Source organism: Aotus nancymaae, unplaced genomic scaffold, assembly GCF_030222135.1.
Source record: "Aotus nancymaae isolate 86718 unplaced genomic scaffold, 86718_ANA_hifiasm-v0.15.2.pri h1tg000062l, whole genome shotgun sequence".
NCBI classification, from domain to species: Eukaryota; Metazoa; Chordata; class Mammalia; order Primates; family Aotidae; genus Aotus; species Aotus nancymaae.
This window is the reverse complement of record NW_026988476.1, coordinates 23,168,603-23,196,177: the sequence shown is the minus strand read 5'-3', so window position 1 is coordinate 23,196,177 and position 27,575 is coordinate 23,168,603. Positions and strand designations below refer to the sequence as shown.

The 27,575-nt window shown below is 38.6% G+C and overlaps 1 protein-coding gene across 3 annotated transcripts in view; it reads left to right on the top strand.

The window, feature by feature from the left end:
- The window catches only part of DDHD1 (DDHD domain containing 1), a 104,273-nt gene that overhangs the window by 17,998 nt on the left and 58,700 nt on the right, over nt 1-27,575 (top strand). For 2 of the 3 annotated variants that reach the window (XM_012451028.2, XM_012451030.2), the window contains exon 2: nt 26,530-26,703. In XM_012451028.2, the coding sequence (XP_012306451.2) occupies nt 26,530-26,703 (174 nt within the window). Of the gene's footprint in view, nt 1-26,529; nt 26,704-27,323; nt 27,345-27,575 lie in introns of all 3 variants that reach the window. The other variant, XM_012451029.3, reaches the window with a different exon arrangement.

Sequence of the window (27,575 nt, the reverse complement as noted above, 5' to 3'; positions counted from 1 at the left end):
TGTTTCAACTGTGTTAATACATGTTCTTTTGATTTTAATAATCTGATAGAATGGCTATAATCAGTGTGGAATTGATTATATCTACTAAGCTAAAATCAACACTGAAAATTCAAACATCTGTTTTACTGTTGTATACTCCATTTTTTTAGCAAGGTTTTTCTTCCATATCTATGCAGATTATATCAAGCATTTTTTTTCTTAGCCAAGTACCTAGAGAGAAATTTTTCTCTAAGCATATAAACTTCTACATTCCCTAGATCCACCAAAGTATTAAACTTGGAAGACTTGATATAAAATGGTCCCTGACTTAAAGTCTCTTCTCCAAATTGAGATCCAAAGAATTGAGAATATATAAAAGCTACCTTTCATAAATTAAAATTTGCAAAAAGGATGAGAATGTAATGTAAATGCCTGTAAGGATCTTGCGGTAAAAACTTCTGAGGATTGTTGTAGGCTGAATTGTGTTCACCTAAGAGTCTTATGTTAGACTCCTAGCCTTGATACCTCAGAATGTGACAGCATTTGAAGATAAGACCTATAAAAGAGGTGATAAAGTTTAATTGAGACATTTAGGGTAGGCTCTAAACTTCCCCAATACAGTCTGACTGGTATCTTCACAAGAAGAGGAAATTTAGGCACACAGAGACATGAGGGATACACACACACAAACATACACATACACACACAAGGCCATGACACACAGAAACATGAGGGATACACACACACAGACACACACACACACACACAGCCATGGAAGACACAGCAAGAAGGGGACCATCTGCAAGCCAAGGAGAGAAGCCTTAGAAGAAACCAAACCTGCTGACACCTTAATCTTGGACTTCTAGCCTCCAGAACTATGAGATAATAATTTCTGTTGTTTAAGCCACTCAATCTGTAGCATTTTGTACAGCAGCCCTAGCTAACTAATAGGACAGTAAACATTTTCACTCATTTTACAGCTGCACTGCTGAAGCACTAAGTCACATATGCAGGTTTTAAAACGCTTACAGCCTTGTTGCTTGAATCAAAGGTAGCAAATGGTATTTAGGGCATACTTGCATTGTCCAGAATTCTTTACCTCTATCAAATTGTTTAAAGCTTCTTCAGTGGTAAATACTATTGACATTATCCTTTGTTGAAGCATTGTTTGGTATTAGCATGACTGTTACTTCCAAATGCAATCCCAGTTATATTTTGAGGTATAGGTATTTTTTATGTAAGATAAAATTCTGTATAATTGCTAACTACTATCCAACTTAGTAGCCAAGCTAAATGATTATTAGGATAATGATTAATTACTTTTGTCCCACATTATTTTTTCAGATTACAGTTTCTATCTAGTGAATGAACAAGTATTCAGGTATTCTAATACAAGGTAGTGTTTTAATACTGGATCCCAAGTTACTACCTTTCATCCCATTTACTAATTAAGTGTTCGTTAACTTTCTCTCTCTCTCTCTCTCTCTCTCTCTCAACAAATTTTCACCCTTGTTACCCACACTGGAGTGCAGTGGTACGATGTCAGCTCACTGCAACCTCTGCCTCCTGGGTTCAAGCAATTCTTCTGCCTTATCCTCCCGAATACCTGATTACAGGTGGCTGCCATCACGCCTGGCTAATTTTTTTCTATTTTTAGTAGAGACGAGGTTTCACCGTGTTGGCCATGGCTGCAGAGTATTTTATGGTGTATATGTGCTACATTTTCTTTATCCAGTTTATCCTTGATGGGCATTTGAGTTGGTTCAAAGACTTTGCTACTGTGAATAGTGCTGCAATAAACATAGGTGTGCATGTGTCTTTGTAGTAGAAATGATTTCTAATCCTTTGGGCATGTACCCAGTAATGGGATTGCTGGGTCAAATGGAATTTCTATTTCTAGGTCCTTGAGCAATTGTCACACTGTCTTCCACAGTGGTTGAACTAATTTACCTTCCTACCAACAGTGTAAAAGCATTCCTGTTTCTCCACATCCTCTCCAGCATCTGTTGTTTCCTGAACTTTTTAATGATCGCCATTCTAACTGGTGTGAGATGGTATCTCATTGTGGTTTTGATTTGCATTTCTCTAATGACCAGTGATGATATGAAATCCATCTTGAGTTGATTTTTGTATAAGATATAAGGAAAGGGTCCAGTTTCCAGTTTTCCCAACACTATTAAATAGGGAATCCTTTCCCCATTGCTTGTTATTGTCAGGGTTGTCAAAGACCAGATGGTTGTAGATGTGTGGTGCTATTTCTGAGGTCTCTGTTCTATGCTATTAGTCTGTATATCTGCTTTGATACCAGTGCCATGCTGTTTTGGTTACTGTGGCCTTGTAGTATAGTTTGAAGTCAGGTAGCATGACTTCAGGTAGCTTTGTTCTTTTTGTTTAGGATTGTCTTGGCTATATGGGCTCTTTTTTGGTTCCATATGACATTTGAAGTAGTTTTTTCTAATTCTGCGAAGAAAGTTAATGGTAGCTTGATGGAAATAGCATTGAATCTGTAAATTACTTTGAGCAGTCTGGCCATTTTCACGGTATTGATTCTTCCTAATCATGAGCATAGAATTTTTTTCCATTTATTTGTGTACTCTCTTATTTCCTTGAGCAATGGTTTGTAGTTCTCCTTGAAGAGGTCCTTCATGTCCCTTGTAAGTTGTGTTCCTAGATATTTTATTTTGCTTGTAGCAATTGTGAATGGGAGTTCACTCGTGATTTGGCTCTCTGCTTGTCTATTATTGGTGTATAGAAATGCTTATGATTTTTGCACATTGATTTTGTATCCTGAGACTCTGCTGAAGTTGCTTATCAGCTTAAGGAGTTTTTGGGCTGAGATGATGGGGTTTTCTTAATACACAGTTATGTCATCTGATCACAGACAATTCGACTTCCTCTCTTCCTGTTTGAATACCCTTTCTTTCTCTTGCCTGATTGCCCTGGCCAGAACTTCCAATACTATGTTGAATAGGAATGGTGAGGGCATCCTTGTCTTGTGCCAGTTTTCAAAGGGAATGCTTCCAGCTTTTGCCCATTCAGTATGATATTGGCTATGAGTTTGTCATAAATAACTCTTATTATTTTGAGATATGTCCCATTAATACCTAATTTATTGAGAGTTTTTAGCATGAATGGATGTTGAATTTTATCAAAGGCCTTTTTTGCATCTATTGAGATAATCGTGGTTTTTGTCATTGGTTCTGTTTATGTGATGGATTACATTTATTGATTTTTGTGTAAGTTGATCCAGCCTTGCATCCCAAGGATGAAGCTGACTTGATTGTGGTCAGCTTTATCACATGTGCTGCTGGATTTGGTTTGCCAGTATTTTATTGAGGATTTTTGCATCAATGTTCATCAGAGATATTGGCTTGAAATTTTCTTTTTTTGTTGTGTCTTTGCCAGATTTTGGTATCAGGATGATGCTGGCCTCATAAAATGAGTTAGGGAGGAGTCCCTCTTTTCCTGTTGTTTGGAATAGTTTCGGAAGGAATGGTACCAACCCCTCTTTGTACCTCTGGTAGAATTCAGCTGTGAATCCATCTGGTCCTGCACTTTTTTGGTTGGTATTTTTGGGACTATTACTACCTCAATTTCAGAACTTGTTATTGATCTATTCTGAGATTCAACCTCTTCCTGGTTTAGGTATGTGTCCAGGAATTTATTTTATTTTTTTTGTTGTTGTTTTTTTGAGATGGAGTTTACCTCTTATTGCCCAGGCTGGAGTGCAATGGCACAATCTCGGCTCACTGCAACCTCTACCTCTTGGGTTCAGGTGATGCTCCTGCCTCAGCCTTCTGAGTAGCTGGGATTACAGGTGTGTGCCACCACGCCCAGCTAATTTTTTATTTTGTTTTTTCAGTAGAGATGGAATTTCTTCATGTTGATCAGACTGGTCTCAAACTCCCGACCTCAGGTGATCTGCCCATCTTGGCCTCCCAGAGTGTTTCGATTACAGCCATGAGCCACTGCATTTTATCCTTTTCTTCTAGATTTTCTAGTTTATTTGCATAGAGGTGTTTATAGTATTCTCTGATGGTAGTTTGTATTTCTGTGGGATCAAGGGTGATATCCCCTTTATCATTTTTTATTGTGTCTATTTGATTCTTCTTTTTCTTCTTTATTAGTCTGGCTAGCAGTCTATTTTGTTAATCTTTTCAAAAAACCAGCTCCTGGATTCATTGATTTTTGGAAGAGTTTTTCATGTCTCCCTCTCCTTCCATTCTGCTCTGATTTTAGTTATTTCTTTCCTTCTGCTAGCTTTTCAGTTTGTTTGCCCTTGCTTCTGTAGTTCCTTTAATTGTGATGTTAGGGTGTCGATTTTAGATCTTTCCTGCTTTCTCTTCTGGGCATTTAGCACTATAAATTTCCCTCTAACCAGTGCTTTAGCTGTGTCCCAGAGATTCTGGGATGTTGTGTCTTTGTTCTCCTTGGTTTCAAAGAACTTATTTCTTTCTTAGTTTTGTTATTTACCCAGTAGTCATTCAGGAGCAGATTGTACATTTTCCATGTAGTTGTGTGATTTTGAGTGGATTTGTTAGTCCTGAGCTCTAATTTGACTGCACCATGGTCTGGGAGACTGTTATAATTTCCATTCTTTTGCCAAGGAGTGTTTTGCTTTCAATTATGTGGTCAATTTTAGAATAAGTGCTATGTGATGCTGTGAAGAATGTATATTCTGTTGATTTGGGGTGGAGAGTTCTGTAGATGTCTGTTAGATCTGCTTGGTCCAGAGCTGAGTTCAAATCCTGAACATCCTTGTTAATTTTCCGCCTCACTGATCTAATATTGACAGTGGGGTGTTAAAGTCTCCCACTATTATTGTATGGGAGTCTAAGTCTCTTTCTAGATCTCTAAGAACTTGCTTTATGAATCTGGGTGCTCCTGTATTGGGTGCATATATATTTAGGATAGTTAGCTCTTCTTGTTGTATTGATCCCTTTACCATTATGTTATGTTCCTCTTTGTCTTTTTGGATCTTTGTTGGTTTAAAGTCTGTTTTATCAGAGACTAGGATTGCAACCCCTGCTTTTTTTGCTTTCCATTTGCTTGGTAAATCTTCCTCCATCTCTTTATTTTGAGCCTGTGTATGTCTTTGCATGTGAGATGGATCTCCTGAATACAGCACACCAGTGGCTCTTGACTCTTTATCCAATTTGCCAATCTGTGTTCTTTAATTGGGGCAGTTAGCCCATTTACATTTAAGGTTAATATAGTTATATGTGAATTTGATCCTGTCTTCATGATGCTAGCTGGTTATTTTGCACATCATTTGATGCGGTTTCTTCATAGTGTCATTGGTCTTTATATTTTGGTATGTTTTTGCAGTGGCTGGTCCTGGTTTTTCCTTTTCATATTTAGTGCTTCCTTCAGGAGCTCTTGTAAGGCAGACTGGTGGTGACCAAATCCCTCTGCATTTGTTTGTCTGGAAAGTATTTTATTTCTTCTTCTTATGAAACTTCACTTGGCTGGATATGAAATTCTGGGTTGAAAATTCTTTTTCTTAAGAATGTTGAAATACTGTCCCCCACTCTCTTCTGGCTTGTAAAGTTTCTGCAGAGAGATCCTCTGTTAGTCTGATGGGCTTCCCTTTGTAGGTAACCTGACCTTTCTCTCCAGCTGCCCTTAACATTTTTTTTTTATTATTTCAACAGTGGAGAATCTGATGATTATGTGTCTTGAGGTTGATCTTCTCAAGGGATATCTTTGTAGTGTTCTCTGTATTTCTTGAATTTGAATGTTGGCCTGTCTTGCTAGATTGGGGAAGTTCCCCTGGACAATATCCTGAAGTGTGTTTTCCAACTTGGTTCCATTCTCCCCATCACTTTCAGGTACATCAGTCAATTGTAGGTTTGGTCTTTCCACATAGTCCCATATTTTTTTCTTTGGAGGCTTTCTTCATTCCATTTCATTCTTTTTCCTCTAATCTTGTCTTCATGCCTTACAGTAAGTTGATCTTCAATCTCTAATATCCTTTCTTCTGCTTTATCAATTCGGCTACTGATTCTTGTGTATGCTTCACAAAGTTCTCATGCTGTGCTTTTCTGCTCCATTAGGTCATTTATGTTCCTCTCTAAACTGGTTATTCTAGTTAGCAGTTCATGTAACCTTTTATCAAGGTTCTTAGCCTCCTTGGATTGGATTAGAACATGCTTCTTTAGCTCAGAAGAGTTTGTTATTACACACCTTCTGACGCCTACTTCTGTCAATTCATCAATCTCATTCCCTGTCCAGTTTTGTGACCTTTCTGGAAAAGAATTGTGATCATTTGGAGGTGAAGAGGCATTCTGGTTTTTGGAATTTTCAGTGTTTTTGCACTACTTTTTTCTCATCATCATTTATCTACCTTTGATCTTTGAGGCTGATGACCTTTGGATGGGTTTTTTGTGTGGTGGTCTTTTTCACTGATGTTCATCTTGTTGCTTTCTCTTTGATAGTTTTTCTTCTATCAGTTAGGCCCCTCTTCTGCAGATCTGCTGCAGTTTGCTGGAGGTCCACTGCAGACCCTGTTCACCTGGGTAACATCAGTGGATGCTGCAGAACAGCAAAGATTGCTGCCTGCGCCTTCCTCTGGAAGCTTTGTCCCAGAGGGGCACTGGCCTGATGCCAGGTGTGAGGTGTCTGTTGACCCCTGTTGGGAGGTCTCTCCTAGTCAAGAGGCACAGGGGCTAGGGACCCACTTGAGGAGGCTGTCTGTGACTTAGCAGAGCTGGTGCACTGTGCTGGAAGAATCACCCTTGTCAGCATCAGCTGCTCTCTTCAGAGCTGACAGTTGGGAAAAATTAAATCTGCTGAAGCCATGACCACAGCCATGCCCACAGCTGCCCTTTATCCCAGGTGCTGTGTCCCAGGGAGATGAGAGTTTTATCTATTAGCCCCTGACAGGCTGCTGCCTTTTCTTCAGAGGTGCCCTGCTTGGTGAAGAGGAGTCTAGAGAAGCAGTCTGGCCACAGCCACTTTGCCCTGCTTTGGTGAATTCTGCCCAGTCCAAACCTCCCAGCCTCCTTAGCACTGTCAGGGGAAAACTGCCTAATAAAGCGTCCATAATGGTGGACACCCCTCCACCCACCAAGCTCCATCGTCCCAGGTCGACTTCAGACTGCTGGTTGGCAGTGAGAATTTCAAGCCAGTGGTTCTTAGCTTGCTGGGCCCCCTGAGAGTGGGACTAGCTAAGCAAGACCATTCAGCTCCCTGGCTTCAGCCCTCTTTGCAGAGGAGTGAACAGTTCTGTCTCACTGGGGTTCCAGGCACCACTGGGTATGAAAACAAACTCCTGTAGCTAGCTCAGTGTCTGCCCAAACAGCTGCCCAGTTTTGTCTTTGAAACCCAGGGCCCTGGTGGTGTAGGCACACAAGGGACTCTCCTGATCTGCAGATTTCAAAAACCATGGGAAAAGCATAGTAGCCCAGCTGGGTAGCACAGTCCCTCATGGCTTCCCTTGGCTGGAGGAGGGAGATCTCCTGGTTCCTTGTGCTTTCGAGGTGAAGCAATGCCCCACCCTGCTTCTGCTCGCTCTCTATGGGTTGCACCCACTACCTAACCAGTCCCAATGAGATGAACTGGGTACCTCAGATGGAAATGCAGAAATCACCCGCCATCTACATTGGGCTCGCTGGGAGCTGCAGATTGGAGCTGTTCTTATTCTGCCATTTTGACCTCTCCCACTTTGCCCATGTTTTATAATAGGGTTTCTCCTACTTTTTGTTTGGCTTATACAGGGCTTTTTTTTTTTTTTCCTTGAAGAAAGTATTGAATGGCTATATGCATTAGAAATAATTTCTTTCAGTCCTAAACTTTTTTTTTTTTTTTTTTTTTTTAGAGAAAGAGAGAGAGAGAATGGGGAGGAGGGAGAAGGAAAAGAAAGAGGGAGAGAGAATGGGAGTATTGCTTTCTTGCCCAGGCTAGAATGCAATTTAGTAATGGGTATTGAAAACCTCTTTTATACTGATAATTATACTTAATGATGTAATCAGGAAGGAGTAAGGGAAGAAGATAACAAACAAACAGCCAACCAATATTTAATTTAAACCTATGAAATGCTATGCGATTACTGAGGAGTGATTTACTTCCAATTATATAGTCACCTTTGGAATAGGTGTGAGGTGGTAATGTATGTTTTGTGTATTTGAAGTGGAGAGTACTATAAATATTTATTAAGTTTATTTGTTCCGGGTCTGAGTTCAAGTTCTGAATATCCTTGTTAATTTTCTATCTCGTTGATCTATAGAATCGTTAGCTCTTCTTGTTGCATTGATCCTTTTGCCATTATGTAATGTCATTCCTCGCCTCTTTTGATCTTTGTTGCTTTAAAGTCTACTTTATCAGAGGCGAGAATTGCATCTCCTGCTTTTTGTTTATTAGTTTATTTTTACTCTCTGTTCAATTGGTAAATCTTCCTCCTTCTCTCTGAGTCTTTGTGTATTGTTTCATGTAAGATGGGCCCGGATGCAGCATACCGATGGGTTTTGGCTTTTTATCCAATTAAAATATATATAAGTTTAATACCAGCATTTGATGCTAGCTGGCTGTTTTGCCCATTAGTTGATGTGAATTTTTTATTGTGTTAAAGTTCTTTGCTTTTTGATATATTTTTGGAAAGGCTGATATTGGTTGTTCCTTTATATGTATAGTGCTTCTTTCAGAAGCTCTTGTAAAGCAGGCCTGGTGGTGGTGAACTCTCTAAGTACTTGTTAGTTCGCAAAAGATTTAATTTTTCCTTCGCACATAAAGCTTAGTTTGGCTGGATAGGAAATTCTGGGTTGAAAGTTCTTTTCTTTAAGGATGTTAAATATTGGTCCCCACTCTTTTCTGGCTTGTAGGGTTTCTGCTGAGAGATCTGCTGTAAGTCTGATAGGTTTCCCTTTATGGGTAACCTGAACTTTCTCTCTAGCTGCCCTTAGTATTTTCTCCTTCATTTCAACCCTAATAAATCTGGCAATTATGTGCCTTGGGGTTGGTCTTCTTGAAGAATATCTTTGTGGTGTTCTCTGTATTACCTGGAGTTGAATATTACCCTGCCTTGCCAGGTTGGGAAAATTTTCCTGAATGATATCCTGAAGAGTATTTTCCAACTTGGATTCATTCTCTTCATCACATTCAGGTACACCTATCAAACGTAGATTAGGTCTTTTCACATAGTCCCATATTTCCTGGAGACTTTGCTCATTCCTTTTCATCCTTTTTTCTGCATTCTTGTCTTCTCGTTTCATTTCACTGAGCTGGTCCTCGACTTCTGATATCCTTCCTTCCGCTTGATCAATTCGACTGTTTAAACTTGTGCATGCTTCGCGAAGTTCTCGTGTTGTGTTTTTCAGCTCCATCAATTCACTTATATTCTTCTCTAAATTGTCCATTCTCATTAACATTTCGTTAAATCTTTTTTCAAGGTTCTTAGTTTCTTTGCATTGGGTTAGAATAAGTTCTTTTAATTCACAGAAGTTTCTTATCACCCACGTTTGGAAACCTGCTTCTGTTATTGGAATACCGGTGTAATCTATTAAGCCTTGTTCCGTTACTGATGAGGAATTGCAATCCCCTGTAGAGGGAGAGGCATTCTGATTTTGAGTATTCTCTACCTTTTTACGCTGGTTTCTTCCCTTCATTATATATTTGTCCGTCTGTCGTCTTTATAATTACCGACTTTCTAACTGGGTCTCTGACGTCCAACTTGTTGATTCCCTGCGCCGAAATCTGAGCAATCCACTGAGCCGGCCAAAAGAGCGGTGTTAAGATTGATGGTGCTTTTCTGCCCGGGAATATCCGGACTCTGCACCAAGAACTGGCGTGCTAAGGCACCAGCAAAACCGCCACGCCGGCCACAAGAGTCGCCCTGGCGACCCGTGGAGCTCCTCCACTGGGAATCTCGTGGTCCGTGAGCAACTAATATTCGTCTGAAAGTGTGGCGTCCTCTCGTTCTTTGCGCTTTCACTGGGAGGTACGTGCCCGAGCTGCTAATCATCAGCCATCTTGGATCCTAAACTTTTTTTAAAAAATAGTGAAAGATGGCCAGGCACGTTGGCACACACCTGTAATTCCAGCACTTTGGGAGGCTAAAGCAGGCAAATCACTTGAGGTCAGGGGTTCAAGACCATCCTAACTAATACTGTGAAACCCCATCTTTACTAAAAATAAATACAAAAATTAGCCCGGCATGGTGGTGCGGGCCTGTAGTCCTGGCTGCTCTGGAGGCTGAGGAAGAAGAATCACTTGAACCTGGGAGGTGGAGGTTGCAATGAGCTGAGATCGCGCCACTGCACTCCAGCCTGGGCAACAGAGCAAGACCATGTCTCAAAAAAATAAAATAAAAAATTATGAAAGTCACATTTAAATTATTATGTATTTCTCTACCAGGTGACTCTAATGCATCTTTTTAAATATTCAGGCACTCTTCAGGATCTTCAGTATCATAAAAAGCATGCAACCAGTTTTGTTAAAGTCAAGCAGGGCTTAGTGATAGGTGTGAAGAATGTCTGCCATTGTCTTACAATAATAAAGAATGTGTAGGCGTCATAACTTATACTAGTCTAGATAATAGATGCTGTAAAGACTGTTTCACATATTACTTATACAAATAGGAATAAAAAATAGTAGATAAGGACGCAAATGTTTTGATGAGCAAATTGATAGGTAAGTTACATTTGTAATGTAGAATAAGAGATAAATGTGTTGAATGTCTTAGGCATGGAGAGCATGCAAAAAACTTAGCCACCATAGAAAATGGTTTTACTTATGGTAATTTGAGAAAAGACCATTTTGAAAAGACTTCGATATAGCAATTAATTTTACATAGCTCCATTCTGGTCACATTAAACTGTGTAATTTCTTATATTCATCTAAGAGTGATACAGATTAGCATTAGACAAAGTTGACAATAGAGACAGAGACAATGTTTAACGTCTATTCTATGGTCAAAAATCTTTCAATATAAGCAGTATATACAGTTTCCACAACAAAGCTCCCTTTCATAATAAATTAAGGTAGTGGCTTGAAGATTAAAATTACATTCACCCTATTCTGTTTACTAAGGAAAGTGTTAAATACTATAGAAAGTGTTCTGTGCTTTGAACTGGACAATTAGCTTTGGGATATCTTAATTATTCACAATATTACATTGCGATAACTAAGGTATTACTGTATTGGAGTAATTCTAATGAGATTGTCAAGCAAAGAAATTGTACCTGAATAGCTGAAACTTTATATTTCTGTACAACTCTGTATGTCTGTAAAATGGATTTTAATTCAGTATATATTACATATGAAGCATTAAAGCGAAAAATTCTTAGTTTGGGTGAGTCTAATTTAGTTTTTTGGGGGTAATTAAAAATAATTACCAAAACACCCGAGATACCTAGCCTCTTCTTAGTAATGTATAACAGCTTTTGCGTGACATATACAGGAAAGGTCGAAGTCTACAGTACGCAGGTCCCAAGCTGCCTTTTGCTTTGGTAATTCAGAAAAAGCCTGATGCCTCTGCTGTAAGTACGTTACCTACAGGGAATAAGGAAGAGTCCTTATCACCAATACCTACCTAGTTCTAGCTACTGTTAAAAAAAATTGTAAATACTTATGGGATATGTCTCTACCCTAATGAAGAAATAAATGCTTGATGGTCTTAAATTATGACTTAGAATACGTTTTTTTTTTTAAGAAAACATAAAGGATGGTTTGATGGCAACAGTCCATTAATACATTAGATACTTAATAGTTCAAGTAGGACTGATCTGGAATTTAGATACCATTTATAGCATTAATTCTATGAGAAATACATTCATAGTTCCCAGATAGTATGTTTACAATAAGCCTTAAGAATGAATGACTGTATTTTCCTTAATTTTCTACCTCTTTCTTTCCTATCTTCCTTGTCTCTCATATCTCCTTCCCCTTTTCTTACATTTTCTACTTATTTCTAATCCCTCCTGATTTCTTCCATAGAATACTAGTACTCCACCATTCCTAATTTCCCTTGCTCTGTGACTTCCTTCCTCTTTAAGTCAGGTGTGGTCAGATTTGAACCATAGGCATGCCCTGGACCCTGACAGAGTAAAGTTGTAGCAGCATGGCTACATGAGGGAAGTGGTCCTTAAGACTTTCTCTGTACACATGTATGTTGCAAAGTATAATATGGATATAAATAGTTCTCAGAAATGGTCCTTTAGAAAGAAACCTTATACATAGAAACTCCCTCTGACTCTTGGTGTAAGTGTAGCTCTATTTTTTTTTTTTTTTTTTTTTTTTTTGAGACGGAGTCTCTATTGCCCAGACTGGAGTGCGGTGGTGCAATCTCTGCTCACTGCAACCTCCACCTCTCGGGTTCAAGTGATTGTCCTGCCCCAGCCTCCCAAGTAGCTGGGATTACAGACACATGCCACCACACCCGACTAATTTTTGTATTTTTAATAGAGATGGGGTTTCACTATGTTGGTAAGGCTGGAAGTGTAGCTTTTTATATTATACATAAATATCTATTGCAAATTTATTCCTACTCACACATGAGATCCATTCAAGCATTGGCATAGTGGAAAATGAACCTTAGAATGATTTTCCAATCAAGAAGAACTTGCATTCTTCTTTGATTCCAATAAAGACTATTCTTCCTAATAGTTGTAATTAGGATAGTGACTTAGTTATTTTCTCTTATTTTGAGATGGACTCCTGCTTTGTCACCTAGGCTGGAGTTCAGGTACAGTGGCATGATCATGGCTCACTGTAGCCTCTGCCTCCTGGATTCAAGCCATTCTCCTGCCTCAGCTTCCCGAGTAGCTGGGATTACAGGTATGTGCCACCATGCCTGGCTAATTTTTGTGTTTTTAGTAGAGATGGGGTTCCCCCATTTTGGCCAGGCTAGTCTCGAACTCCTGACCTCAGGTGATCTGCCCACCTCTGCCTCCCTAAGTGCTGGGATTACAGGTGTGAGCCACTGCACCTGGCTACGATAGTTACTCTTTTTTTTTTTTTTTTTCTTGCGAGGCTCAAGAGATTCTTTTTTTTTTAAAAAGAGAGAGAGAGAATAGGAAGGAGGAAAAAGGAAGAGAAAGAGAGAGAGAGAATGGGGAGGAGGGAGAAGGAAAAGAAAGAGGGAGAGAGAATGGGAGTATTGCTTTCTTGCCCAGGCTAGAATGCAATTTAGTAATGGGTATTGAAAACCTCTTTTATACTGATAATTATACTTAAGGATGTAGTCAGGAAGGAATAAGGGAAGAAGATAACAAACAAACAGCCAACCAATATTTAATTTAAACCTATGAAATGCTATGCGATTACTGAGGAGTGATTTACTTCCAATTATATAGTCACCTTTGGAATAGGTGTGAGGTGGTAATGTGTGTTTTGTGTATTTGAAGTGGAGAGTTCTATAAATGTTTATTAAGTTTACTTGTTCCGGGTCTGAGTTCAAGTTCTGAATATCCTTGTTAATTTTCTATCTCGTTGATCTATAGAATCGTTAGCTCTTCTTGTTGCATTGATCCTTTTGCCATTATGTAATGTCATTCCTCGCCTCTTTTGATCTTTGTTGCTTTAAAGTCTACTTTATCAGAGGCGAGAATTGCATCTCCTGCTTTTTGTTTATTAGTTTATTTTTACTCTCTGTTTGATTACAGAGGCAGTAGAGAGGCATTCTGATTTTGAGTATTCGCTACCTTTTTACGCTGGTTTCTTCCCTTCATTATATATTTGTCCGTCTGTTGTCTTTATAATTACCGACTTTCTAACTGGGTCTCTGACGTCCAACTTGTTGATTCCCTGCGCCGAAATCTGAGCAATCCACTGAGCCGGCCAAAACAGCGGTGTTAAGATTGATGGTGCTTTTCTGCCCGGGAATCTCCGGACTCTGCACCAAGAACTGGCGTGCTAAGGCACCAGCAAAACCGCCACGCCGGCCACAAGAGTCACCCTGGCGACCCGTGGGGCTCCTCCACTGGGAATCTCCTGGTCCGTGAGCAACTAATATTCATCTGAAAGTGTGGCGTCCTCTCGTTCTTTGCGCTTTCACTGGGAGGTACGTGCCCGAGCTGTTAATCATCAGCCATCTTGGATCTCTCTCCGATAGTTACTCTTATCTTTTGAGTTCTCAAGATATGTGAGGACATAACCTTGCATCTAAGAATCTTATAGAAGGGAAGAAGGCTAAATAGAGTACAGTTAAGAAAAATACTGACAGACATGCAGAGAATTAATTCAGTGAAATCAGAGAAGGTGATGAAAGGCTTTCCTGAAGAAGTAAATATAAAAGTTAGCTAAATGTAGAAAATAGGGAAAAGCAATCCCAGATCGAAGGAACAGCATATGCAGGGTACAGAAGTAAGACCCAGCACAACACATTCTGGCAACTGTCCTTGTTGACACAGAAACACAGAGGCGATTCACATTATTTTACATATCCCAGAGCCTACCATAGTGCCTGGTTCTTGGTAGACACTCAAATGTTAGATGAATATATACCTAAAGTGGCATCAGTATGTGACATCAGTCAGGGTAGAGATCATGAAGAACTTAGAAACCCATTCATAGGAGCTCACAGTTTATCTGGGAAGCAGTGAGGGGCCATAAAAAATTTGAGTATTAGAATAACACAATTTGTTATTTTAGAAAGGTTCTTTGGCAGCTCAATAAAAGATGGATTGGGGTTTTAAGGAGGAGAGAGTAAATGAAGGGAATCTGAATGTATGTGCATGTACATACATATATACATGCTTGTGAGTAGGCATTGGATAATGGTGGTGAGAGTGTTCTAGAGTTGAAACTGGAGATAGTGAGTTTACCTAGGAAGTTTCTGAAATAATACAAGCAAGATATGATTAGTGTGAACTCAGACAATGACTGTAGGCCTGATAAGCAAGGGGTGAATTTGAGAGTGATTTAGGAGATGGAATAAACAGTACATAGTGTCCAGTTGTAAGAAGTACTTGAGGAGGTAGCATCTTGGATGACTCCCAGGTTTCTGCCTTGGGTAATCACCTAAATACTGTCAGCTTTCCATTCACTGTGATAGAGAATAAGGTGGAAAAATAGGTGTGTGTTCTATTTTGTTCAGGTTTTTTTTCCAGGAAGCTAAGATGTCTCATGACTATTTGTGGTTGAACACAACTAAGGAACTTTATTTCTTAGGAGGCGAGAGCTAAATGAGAGCTAAAAATACGCTTTTTCTATTTGAGAGTATAGATTGTATTGTGTAGAATATTGTGTATTGTGTAGAGTATTGTGTAGTAGAGCTTGAATGAACTTTGAACTCAAATTTGGCTTGGAATCTTGGTTCTCACATTACTAGTAGCTATGTGCTTTAAAGCAAATTATTTAGTTTCACTAAGACTCAGCTTACTCATTTGTAAAGTTGAGAGAATAGCCTTTTAAGATTATACTTAAATGAGATGAGCTTCTGGGTCTAGAAGATAATGGCAACTGTCCAAATCTAAATGTCTCCACATGTCCTCCCCAAAAGCTGCAAGAACAAAAGGACTCCACACACATACACACACACATATACATACACAAACCATACAAAACTCACACTTACAGCACTACTATTAAGACAGATGATACCATGAATTTTTTAATTATCTTTATGTAAGGAAATAGCACATTACAATGTTTCCTTTTGCTGCTACAAACCTGTGAGTGGGAAAAGTTGAGTAAGGAGAGGCTTAAGAGACCGAGAAAAGAGGATAAGGGAACAGAGGTTAAAATAAAGCACAGGAAAAATCACCCTCAGAAAAAATCCCCAATATTGCCAAATACAAAGACTAGCCTAGGTCTTGGTAATTTATATAACTACCTGCAGGAAGCTGTATGAAAGTGAGAGGGACCAGAAGTAGCAGCTTCAGAGTAATATTGCTTCTAGAAGAAGAGACAGAGAAAAGATGATACCTCTTGGAGGCATGGCAGCAAGGGTAAAGAAGGAAGTAAGGAGAAAATTGAGGCTCCTAGAGAAATAAGGCATGGCAACCCATCCCCTCACTCAACAGCTCTACCATAACCCATTCGTTACAGGCATTTCTCTTTACTAATCAGCAGAAGTGAATGCTCTCAAACTAAATACCCAAGAACCCTATTCACAAAACGCTCAAGAATAGAAATGAATTAAATGCTATACAAAGCTACTTTAAGAGGAATATAGAAATTTGAATGAAAGTGTTTCAGTTGATAAAACTTCTTCCCCAAAAAGCAAATACAAAGGGGAAGTGCATCTCAGTGCTCCAACCAAATAAAATATTCTCAAATCTGTGAACATACTACAAAAACCACAGACTTAGAAAACAGAAATCCAACCTCCGAGATGAAAAAAAAAGAGAAAAAAGAAGAAATGCAACAAGATTTAATTGAACTCAGGAAAGAAATTGAAGAGAAAGGCAAAGCCATCTCAGAAGACTACAGTAATCCCACTTTATAGCTGTGGTTTTGCTTTCTGCAGTTTGTTTGCCACAGTCAACCAGAGTCCAAAAATATTAAATGGAAGTTCCAGAAATAAGCAATTATAAGTTGTTTGTTGTTGTTGTTGTTGTTTGAGACAGAGTCTCTCTGTCACCCAGGCTGGAGTGCAGTGGCACAATCTCATCTCAGCATAACCTCTGCCTCACGGTTCAAGCGATTCTCCTGCCTCAGCCTCCTGAGTTGATGAGACTATAGGTGTATGCCAACATGCTCAGCAAATTTTTGTATTTTTAGTAAAGATAGGGTTTTGCCATGTTGGCCAGGCTGGTCTCAAACTCCTGATCTCAGGTGATCCTCCTGCCTCAGCCTCCCAAAGTACTGGGATTACAGGCATGAGCCACTGCATCCAGCCACAATTATAAGTTTTAAATTGGGTGCTTTTCTGATTGGTGTGATGAAGTCTCCAGCCATCCTGTTGTATCCTGCCCAGGATGGGAGTTACTCCTTTCCTTTGTCTAGGATATGCAACTGTATATGCCACTGGCCCATTAGTCATTTAGTAGTGGTCTTGGTTATCAGATCAACTGTGGTGGTATTGAAATGCTTGTGTTCAAGTAACCTTTATTTTACTTAATAATGGCTCCAAAGTGCAAGAGTAGTGATGCTAGCATATTGTTATAATTGTTGAATTTTATTAGTAGTTGTTGTTAATCTCTTATTGTGCCTAATTTATTAAGTAATCTTTGTCATAAGTAGGTGTATACAGCAAAAACATTCTATGTAGGGTTCAATACTATTTAAGGTTTCAGGCATCCAGTCTTGGAATGTATCCCCCACAGATGTGGGGGACTACTATATATTAATTACAGGGTGCCCATAGGAGAATAGATTCAAATAAAAATCCAATACAGGCCACTGATAAACGGAAGGAAAACAACCAAGAGAATGTAAAAAGTAGTTTAAATGCAATACAGGCAAAAGAAGACCTAACATACTTATAATTGGAGTTCCTGAGGAAGAAAAGCAAATCACTAGAACAGAACTAATTAAACCATAACTCAAGAACATTTTTCAGAAATAATAGGAAAATTGAAATTTTACATATTAAAAGGCCTTATCATTGACAGATTAATACAGAACAGTTCTGAGTGACAGCCTAGTAAAACTATTAGGTTTCAAAGACTTTTTTTCTGGGCCTCTTGAAAGGGGAAAAAATATTCTATTATTAATAAAGAAAATCAGGCTTACATCACATTCCTTAAGAACAATAATTTTTTTTTTTTTTTATTTCACTCTGTCACCCAGGCTGGAGTGCAGTAGCATGATCTCAGCTCACTGCAACCTCTACCTCCCGAGTTCAAGTGATTCTCATGTCTTAGCCTCCTGTGGCTGGGATTATAGGCATGCACGACCACACCCAACTAATTTTTGTATTTTTAGTAGAGATGGGGTTTCCACGTTGGCCAGGCTGGTCTCAAACTCCTGGCCTCAAGTGATCCACCTGCCTTGGCCTCTCAAAGTGCTGGGATTATGGGCATGACTCATTGTGCCTGGCCAAGAAAAGTATTCAAAGGAAGGCTACAGTAGAGCCCCATTTTTAAAAACTCAAAGAAACAAAGCACAAGCTAGCCAACCTGTCTTTAGAGTATCAGATAAACAGTTTGAACACATAAGAATTTAGTAAATGTGGTGAGAATTTAATGTATTTAAATATAAATCCAAGACTTAAAACAGTATTGGGGATATGGTGTAATTTTTTTATGTTCTGACAAAATAAAAAGAAAAAAACTAAAATTAAGTGGGTGAACAGAGAAAAATAGAATAAGATCATTCGCTGCAATATAGGGTAATAAGTGAGAGTCATACAATACCATTTAAATGGAATCACCAGATAATAAAAGGTAAAATAAGCAAAAAGGAGATTTGGGATACTCTAAAACACACTCTAAAATACACCCCACCACCACCACCACCAGAGAGAGAGAGAGAGATAGAACCACTGGAACAAAACATTAAAATTTTTCTAAGTACTAAAAGAAAGTACAAAAAAGCAAAAATAGCAGAACTACCAAATAAAGGGAAAAAAAAGAATAAGTGTGAATAACAAACATGGTAATTATAATATAGAGTTGAGTTCAAATATGTCAATCATATTAATAAACATAAGTGGACTTATCTATTAAAAGAAAAATATGTTCAAATGGCTTCATAAAGCAAAACCCAATTCTATGCCTTATGTAAGAGACATATAAAACAGTTATTCCAACCACCAAAAATAAAGGAATATGTAAAGTTATTACAGGCAAATTGAAAAAATAGAAATCAGAAGTGTCTATTTTGATAAGGTAGAATCCAGGCAAAAACTATTCAGTATGACAGAGTATACTTATTGTTTTTTAGTTTTTATATATTTTATTTTATTTTATTTTATTTTATTGCATTTTAGGTTTGGGGGTACATGTGAAGAACATGCAAGATTGTTGCATAGGTACACACATGGCAGTGTGATTTGCTGCCTTCCTCCCTGTCACCTATATCTGTCATTTCTCCCCATGCTATCTCTCCCCAACTCCCCACCCCCCGCTGTCCCTCACCTTTTTCCCCCCGACAGACTCCAGTGTGTGATGCTCCCCTCCCTGTGTCCATGTGTTCTCATTGTTCAACACCCACCTATGAGTGAGAACATGCGGTGTTTGATTTTCTGTTCTTGTATCAGTTTGCTGAGAATGATGGTTTCCAGGTTCATCCATGTCCCCACAAAGGACACGAACTCATCGTTTTTGATGGTTGCATAGTATTCCATGGTGTATATGTACCACATTTTCCCTGTCCAGTCTATCATCGATGGGCATTTGGGTTGGTTCCAGGTCTTTGCTATTGTAAACAGTGCTGTAATGAACATTCGTGTGCATATGTCCTTATAGTAGAACAATTTACAATCCTTTGGATATGTACCCAGTAATGGGATTACTGAGTCAAATGGAATTTCTGTTTCCAGGTCCTTGAGGAATCACCACACTGTCTTCCACAATGGTTGAACTAATTTACACTCCCACCAACAGTGTAAAAGTGTTCCTATTTCTCCACATCCTCTCCAGCATCTGTTGTCTCCAGATTTTTTAATGATTGCCATTCTAACTGGCATGAGATGGTATCTCAATGTAGTTTTGATTTGCATTTCTGTAGTGACCAGTTATGATGAGCATTTTTTCATATGTTTGTTGGCCTCATGTATGTCTTCTTTTGTAAAGTGTCTGTTCATATCCTTCACCCACTTTTGAATGGGCTTGTTTGTTTTTTTCTTGTAAATCTGTTTTAGTTCTTTGTAAATTCTGGATATCAGCCCTTTTTCAGATGGGTAGATTGCAAAATTTTTTTCCCATTCTGTTGGTTGCCAATTAACTCTAAAGACTGTTTCTTTTGCTGTGCAGAAGCTGTGGAGTTTAATTAGGTCCCATTTGTCTATTTTGGCTTTTGTTGCCAATGCTTTTGGTGTTTTGGTCATGAAGTCCTTGCCTATGCCTATGTCCTGAACAGTTTTGCCTAGATTTTCTTCTAGGGTTTTTCTGGTGTTAGGTCTTATGTTTAAGTCTTTAATCCATCTGGAGTTAGTTTTAGTGTAGGGTGTCAGGAAGGGGTCCAGTTTCTGCTTTCTGCATATGGCTAGCCAGTTTTCCCAACACCACTTATTAAACAGGGAAACCTCTCCCCATTGCTTGTTTTTGTCAGGTTTGTCAAAGATCGGATGGTTGTAGATGTGTGCTGTTGCCTCCAAGGCCTCTGTTCTGTTCCATTGGTCTGTATCTCTGTTTTGGTACCAGTACCATGCTGTTTTGATTACTGTAGCCTTGTAGTATAGTTTGAAGTCCCGTAGTGTGATGCCTCCCGCTTTGTTCTTTTTGCTTAGAATTGATTTGGCTATGTGGGCTCTCTTTTGGTTCCATATGAAGTTTACGGTGGTTTTTTCCAGTTCTGTGAAGAAGGTCATTGGTAGCTTGATGGGGATAGCATTGAATCTGTCAATTACTTTGGGCAGTATGGCCATTTTCACGATATTGATTCTTCCTAACCATGAGCATGGAATGTTTCTCCATCTGTTTGTGTCCTTATTTCTTTGAGCAGTGGTTTGTAGTTCTCCTTGAAGAGGTCCTTTATTTTCCTTGTAAGTTGTGTTCCTAGGTATTTTATTCTCTTTGTAGCAATTGCGAATGGCAGTTCGTTCTTGATGTGACTCTCTTTAAGTCTGTTATTGGTGTATAGGAATGCTTGTGATTTTTGTACATTGATTTTGTATCCTGAGACTTTGCCGAAGTTGCTTATCAGTTTCAGGAGATTTTGGGCTGAGACAATGGAGTCTTCTAAATACACAATCATGTTGTCTGCAAATAGAGACAATTTGAATTCCTCCTTTCCTAATTGAATACCCTTTATTTCTTTTTCTTGCCTGATTGCTCTGGCTAGAACTTCCAATACTATATTGAATAGGAGTGGTGAGAGAGGGCATCCTTATTTAGTGCCAGATTTCAAAGGGAATGTTTCTAGTTTTTGCCCATTCAGTATGATATTGGCTGTTGGTTTGTCGTCAATAGCTTTTATTATTTTGAGATACATTCCATTGATACCTAGTTTATTGAGGGTTTTTAGCATAAAGGGCTGCTGAATTTTGTCAAAGGCCTTCTCTGCATCAATTGAGATAATCATGTGGTTTTTGTCTTTGGTTCTTTTTATGTGGTGAATTAAGTTTGTAGACTTGTGTATGTTGAACCAGCTTTGCATTCCCGGGATGAAGCCTACTTGATCATGGTGGATAAGCTTTTTGATGTGCTATTGCAATCGGTTTGCCAGTATTTTATTGAAGATTTTTACATCTACGTTCATCATGGATATTGGCCTGAAGTTTTCTTTTCTTGCTAAGTCTCTGCCAGGTTTTGGTATCAGGATGATGTTGGTCTCATAAAATGATTTGGGAAGGATTCCCTCTTTTTCGATTGTTTGGAATAGTTTCAGAAAGAATGGTACCAGCTCCTCTTTGTATGTCTGGTAGAATTTGGCAGTGAACGCATCTGGACCTGGGCTTTTATTGGGTGGTAGGCTCTTAATTGCTGCCTCAACTTCAGACCTTGTTATGGGTCTATTCAGGGTTTTGACTTCTTCCTGGTTTAGGCTTGGGAGGATGCAAGTGTCCAGGAATTTATCCATTTCTTCCAGGTTTGCTAGTTTATGTGCATAGAGATGTTTGTAATAATCTCTGATGGTGGTTTGTATTTCTGTGGAATCTGGGGTAATATCCCCTTTATCGTTTTCTATTGCATCTATTTGATTATTCTCTCTTTTCTTTTTTATTAATCTGGCTAGTGGTCTGTCTATTTTGTTGATCTTTTCAAAAAACCAGCTCCTGGATTTATTGGTTTTTTGAAGGGTTTTTTGTGTCTCCGTCTCCTTAAGTTCTACTCTGATCTTAGTTATTTCTTGTCTTCTGCTAGGTTTTGAGTTTTTTTGATCTTGCTCCTCTAGCTCTTTCAATTTTGACGATAGGGTGTCGATTTTAGATCTTTCCTTGCTTCTCATGTGGGCATTTATTGCTATATATTTTCCTCTAGACACTGCTTTAAATGTGTCCCAGAGGTTCTGGTATGTTGTATCTTCGTTCTCGTTGGTTTCGAAGAATATCTTTATTTCTGCCTTCATTTCACTGTTTATCCAGTCAACATTCAAGAGCCAGTTGTTCAGTTTCCTTGAAGCTGTACAGTTCTGAGTTAGTTTCTGAATTCTGAGTTCTAACTTGATTTCACTGTGGTCTTAGAGACTGTTTGTTATGATTTCCATTCTTTTGCATTTGCTGAGGAGTGATTTACTTTCAATTATGTGGTCAATTTTAGAGTAGGTGTGATGTGGTGCTGAGAAGAATGTATATTCTGTGGATTTGGGGTGGAGAGTTCTGTAAATGTCTATTAGGTTTGCTTGGTCCAGGCGTGAGTTCAAGTCCTGGATATCCTTGTTAATTTTCTGTCTCGTTGATCTGTCTAATATTGACAATGGGGTGTTAAAGTCTCCCACTATTATTTTGTGGGAGTCTAAGTCTCTTTGTAAGTCATTAAGAACTTGCTTTATGTATCTGGGTGCTCCTGCGTTGGGTGCGTATATATTTTGGATCGTTAGCTCTTCTTGTTGCATTGATCCTTTTACCATTATGTAACATACTTCTTTGTCTCTTTTGATCTTTGTTGGTTTAAAATCTGTTTTATCAGACATGAGAATTGCAATTCCTGCTTTTTTTTGCTCTCCATTTGCTTGGTAAATCTTCCTCCATCCCTTTATTTTGAGCCTTTGTGTATCCTTGCGTGTGAGATGGGTTTCCTGGATACAGCACACCGATGGGTTTTGGCTTTCTAGCCAATTTGCCAGTCTGTGTCTTTTGATTGGGGCATTTAGCCCATTTACATTTAGGGTTAATATTGTTATGTGTGAATTTGATCCTGCCATTTTGATGCTAGCTGACTGTTTTGCCCATTAGTTGATGCAGTTTCTTCATTGCGTTGATGCTCTTTACCGTTTGGTATGTTTCTGGAGTGGCTGGTACTGGTTGTTCCTTTCTGTGTTTAGTGCTTCTTTCAGGAGCTCTTGTAAAGCAGGCCTGGTGATGATGAAATCTCTGAGTAATTGCTTGTTTGCAAAGGATTTTATTTCTCTTTCACTTATGAAGCTTAGTTTGGCTGGATATAAAATTCTGGGTTGAAAGTTCTTTTCTTTAAGGATGTTGAATATTGGCCCCCACTCTCTTCTGGCTTGTAGGGTTTCTGCCGAGAGATCTGCTGTGAGTCTGACGGGCTTCCCTTTGTGGGTAACCCGACCTTTCTCTCTGGCTGCCCTTAGCATTTTCTCCTACATTTCAACCCTGGTGAATCTGACTATTATGTGCCTTGGGGTTGCTCTTCTTGAGGAGTATCTTTGTGGTGTTCTCTCTGTTTCCTGGACTTGAATATTGGCCTGCCTTGCTAGGTTGGCAAAGTTTTCCTGGATAATATCCTGAAGGGTGAAGAGTATTTTCCAGCTTGGATTCATTCTCTCTGTCACATTCAGGTACACCTATCAAACGTAGATTAGGTCTTTTCACGTAGTCTCATATTTCTTGGAGACTTTGTTCATTCCTTTTTACCCTGTTTTCTCTAATCTTGCCTTCTCATTTTATTTCATTGAGTTGATCTTTGACCTCTGGTATCCTTTCTTCTGCTTGGTCAATTTGGCTGTTGAAAGTTGTGTATGCTTTGCGAAGTTCTCGTGTTGTGTTTTTCAGCTCCATCAATTCATTTATATTCCTCTCTGTTTATTCTCGTTAGCATTTCGTCAAATCTTTTTTCAAGTTTTTAGTTTCTTTGTATTGGGTTAGAACATGGTAGCTCAGCGAAGTTTCTTATTACCCACCTTCTGAAGCCTGATTCTGTCAATTCATCACACTCATTCTCCATCCCGCCTGTTCCCTTGCTGGTGAGAAGTTGTGATCCCTTGTAGGAGGAGAGGCATTCTGGTTTCAGGTGTTTTCATCCTTTTTGCGCTGATTTCTTCCCATCTTTATGGATTTATCCACCTGTCGTCTTTGTAGTTGCTGACTTTCAGATTGGGTCTCTGAGTGGATGTCCAGTTTGTTAATGATGAAGTTATTTCTTTCTTAGTTTTCCTTCTAACATTCAGGCCCCTCTGCTGTAGGACTGCTGAGGTCCACCTCAGGCTCTGCTGAACTGGTGTGGGCTCTGCCCAGCTGCTGTGTGAACTTTCCTGCAGTCCTGTTTATACAAGTATAGTTAGAACTGCCTCAGCAATGACAGCCCACCTCTGTAATGGCGGACTCTCTCTGTAATGGCGGGCTGCCTTGGCAGTGGCAGACTACCTCCGTAGTGGTGGACTGCCTCGGTAATGGAAGACGCCCCTCCCCCACAGAGCTGGACTGTTCCAGGTTCATCTGTGCTTGCTGTGAAATTCTCAATCCAGAGCGTTTCAGATTGCTGGGTTTTTTTTTTGTAGGGGTGGAACCAGCCAAGCCTGATCACCTGGCTCCCTGCCTCAGACCCCTTATTTTTTCTTTTTCTTTTTTTCAATTGAAGGGGCAACTGTGTCTCCCACAGGAAATCTGTGTGATTTCCTTTGCAGCGACCCACTGCGCTGGCTGAAACGGCCACACTGTGATTTATGGCACGTTTTTGTCCAGAATCTCCTCGCCTGGCTCCCTGTTTCAGTCCCCTTTTCTATCAGTTGAATGGGCAACTCTGTCTCCCAGGAGCTCCAAACGCCAGCTAAAACGGCGCCCGGACCCGTGTATTTTGTGCAGAGACCTGCCGCGCCAGGGCACTGGCCAAAACAGCCATGCTGGCGACCCGTGGGGCTCCTCCATCTGGGAATCTCCTGGTTTGTGGGCAGTAAATATCCGTCTGGAAATGTGGCTTCCACTCACCCTCCGTGCTTTCGCTGGGAGCTGCAATCCTGAGCTGCTCCTAATCGGCCATCTTGGATCCTCCTCCGACAGAGTATACTTAGAATGGTTAAAGCCGTAGTTCACAGTGAAGTTATAATATTTTTTAGTATCTATGTACCAGATGACACAGCAAACACCTAAATATATCAGAATCACTGTAGCAGAATATAGGAGAATGCAAGTAGCAATAGAAACACATAATAAAGAATTTTAAATACATTACAGTACAAACCTGGTATGACAAGATGTTTCAAGATCATCTAGGAATTTCCTGTCCCAAACCTGACGTTACCCATTTTTTCAAGGACTCTTGATTTCTTTTAATGGGAAATGTTATTTAGAGATTACAATCTTTATAGTAGGAGTGCTTACTTATACCGGGTTTGTCTTCAATTCTAGGCCTTTTCTAGAACATTTTTCAAAGAGGAATTACATCATTATTCCATGCTGACATTTCTAATTAAAATTTATGATTACAAGTGTTTTTCTTTCTTTGATTTTTATATTTGTATCTCTTTTGTCTTATGCTTAAAATCTAGTTTTAATTATATTAATAAAATCAATACATTCATCTTATAGTTTCAAATTAATGATAAAAATAGTATTACTAACAATATGGTTATTGCAAAAGGTTTAAGATGTTTGCAGTTCTTTTTTCTGTATTTTATTTGCAAATATGTATGTATAAATGACAGAATTTTAAAGTCACTTGAAATAATTTCTCTTTATGTAGTTAAACCACCAGCACTCTATGTAGTTAGATTCATTTGTTTCATTTTGCTTTTTACTTTTAGGCCTTGGTTGTTTTTATTTTATGTTTGCTTTATTAAAAAAAATAGCTTTAAAGACTTCAGGATAGCCTGGCTGACAGTTGTGAGTTATTTTAAATAACAATGAAAAGTCTTAAGTTTCTAGGGATAGTGTTTAATCAAAGAAAAGTTAGCTGAGAAAATTTGTTTTGATGTTTTTTCCCCTTAAGTAGATGAAATATTTACTGATATGATACTTTCATTTATCCTGTATGCCAACTAGGAGCCTCTAGTCTCCAAGGCAGCTCTAAAAAGTGCAACACACTACTACCACACACTATTTCTAAACAGTATTTCTGGAATTTATATTATTATTTTCTAAGACATTGAAACTATCACCAGAGCCTTGCATGAAACTGGTTTTCCTTAGCCTACTAATTTTGGCTGCTCAGGGTGTCAGTTACATACATAGATGCCCATCTATTTTTTCTAGTGCTAAAGTGATTTTTAGGTGTAATATTTAATATAAGTAAAAGTATATGCTGTAGAATATGATACACTCTGGCTCAAAATCTGGATTTTAAAACCTTAAATGGGCCAGGTGCAGGATCTCATACCTGTAATCCCAGCACTTTGGGAGGCCAAGGTGGGCGCAACTTTGGAGCCCAGGAGTTTGAGACCAGCCTGGACAACATGGCAAAACTACATCTCTACCAGAAGAATGTAAAAATTAACCCAGAAGGTCAAGGCTGCAGTGAGCTGCACTTTATCACTGCACTCTATCCTGGGCAACAGAGCAAGATACATATCTCAAAATAAATAAATATAAATAAAACTTCAGATGATTGTATTGGGTCGTGAAAATCTGTTTTTGTGACAGCAGTAGCAAAATATAAGATTGTAGATACTATGTCTCTTTTTGGGGAGGTTGAATCTTAAAATGTATAATTCTGTTATTTCTCTTTTCAGAGGCTGATAAAATACCAGTAATGCGTGGACAGTGGTTTATTGATGGCACTTGGCAGCCTCTGGAAGAAGAAGAAAGTAATTTAATTGAGCAAGAACATCTCAAATGTTTTAGGGGCCAGCAGATGCAGGAAAATTTTGATATTGAAGTGTCAAAATCCATAGATGGAAAAGATGGTAAGATCAATTGATACATTTAATATATTCTGCAAACAAAGTAAGTTGATAAAGTTTCATTTGTAAATTTGACATAATTCAGGAGGCTTAGAATTACAAAATTTGATTTTTTTAAACAATTGATTATTCCAGAATTTAAAAATTTAAAACTGCTACAAATATATGAACTATCTCAATTTTTATTTTAATATGTATGGTAAATGTCATGATACTAACACAGTTTACTATAAATATACAAGTTGTGACAATGTACTCCCTATTTAATCTTTTTTAGTAATTTTTAGTAATCAAAGGAAATTGAACTTACCAAAAAATTCCTTGTCATTATATCAAAGAGAAGTTTCATTAATATTTTAATGTTCTTTTCCTGAAGTTCAAAAAAAATCTTTAATTATCTTTGTGTATCTCTTAGCTATCCCCTATTGAAAACCATATGAAGTTTTAATTTGAAACAATCTACTGCTTACATTTCTTTATTCAGCACTTGCATATTTTTGTAATAGTTAAAAATACTATATAGTAGCCAAGATTGCCATCTTTTCGTTATATGTCTAAATCTTGAGTAAACGTCAAAATATGTGGTAAAGTTAAAAATACTTCTATTGTTCCATTTACTGCAGGCAGTGGGATCAACTTTTCTGGTGAGTATAACTGTACAGGTAGATTAGAATTTATAGATTTCTCTAAAGTTTTTCTTCTAAAAGCGTTTCTTCATCCATGCTTGCCTTTATTTGGGAGGTTTCTTGGCAAGCTCTACTGAATCTAGTGAATTAAAATATAAATTGATTTTTTTTCCCTTCCCCTCATGAAACATCTCTAAACCAGAAAAACTCAGTATTGATCAGGTAATTTATAGAATGAAGCTTGAAAAA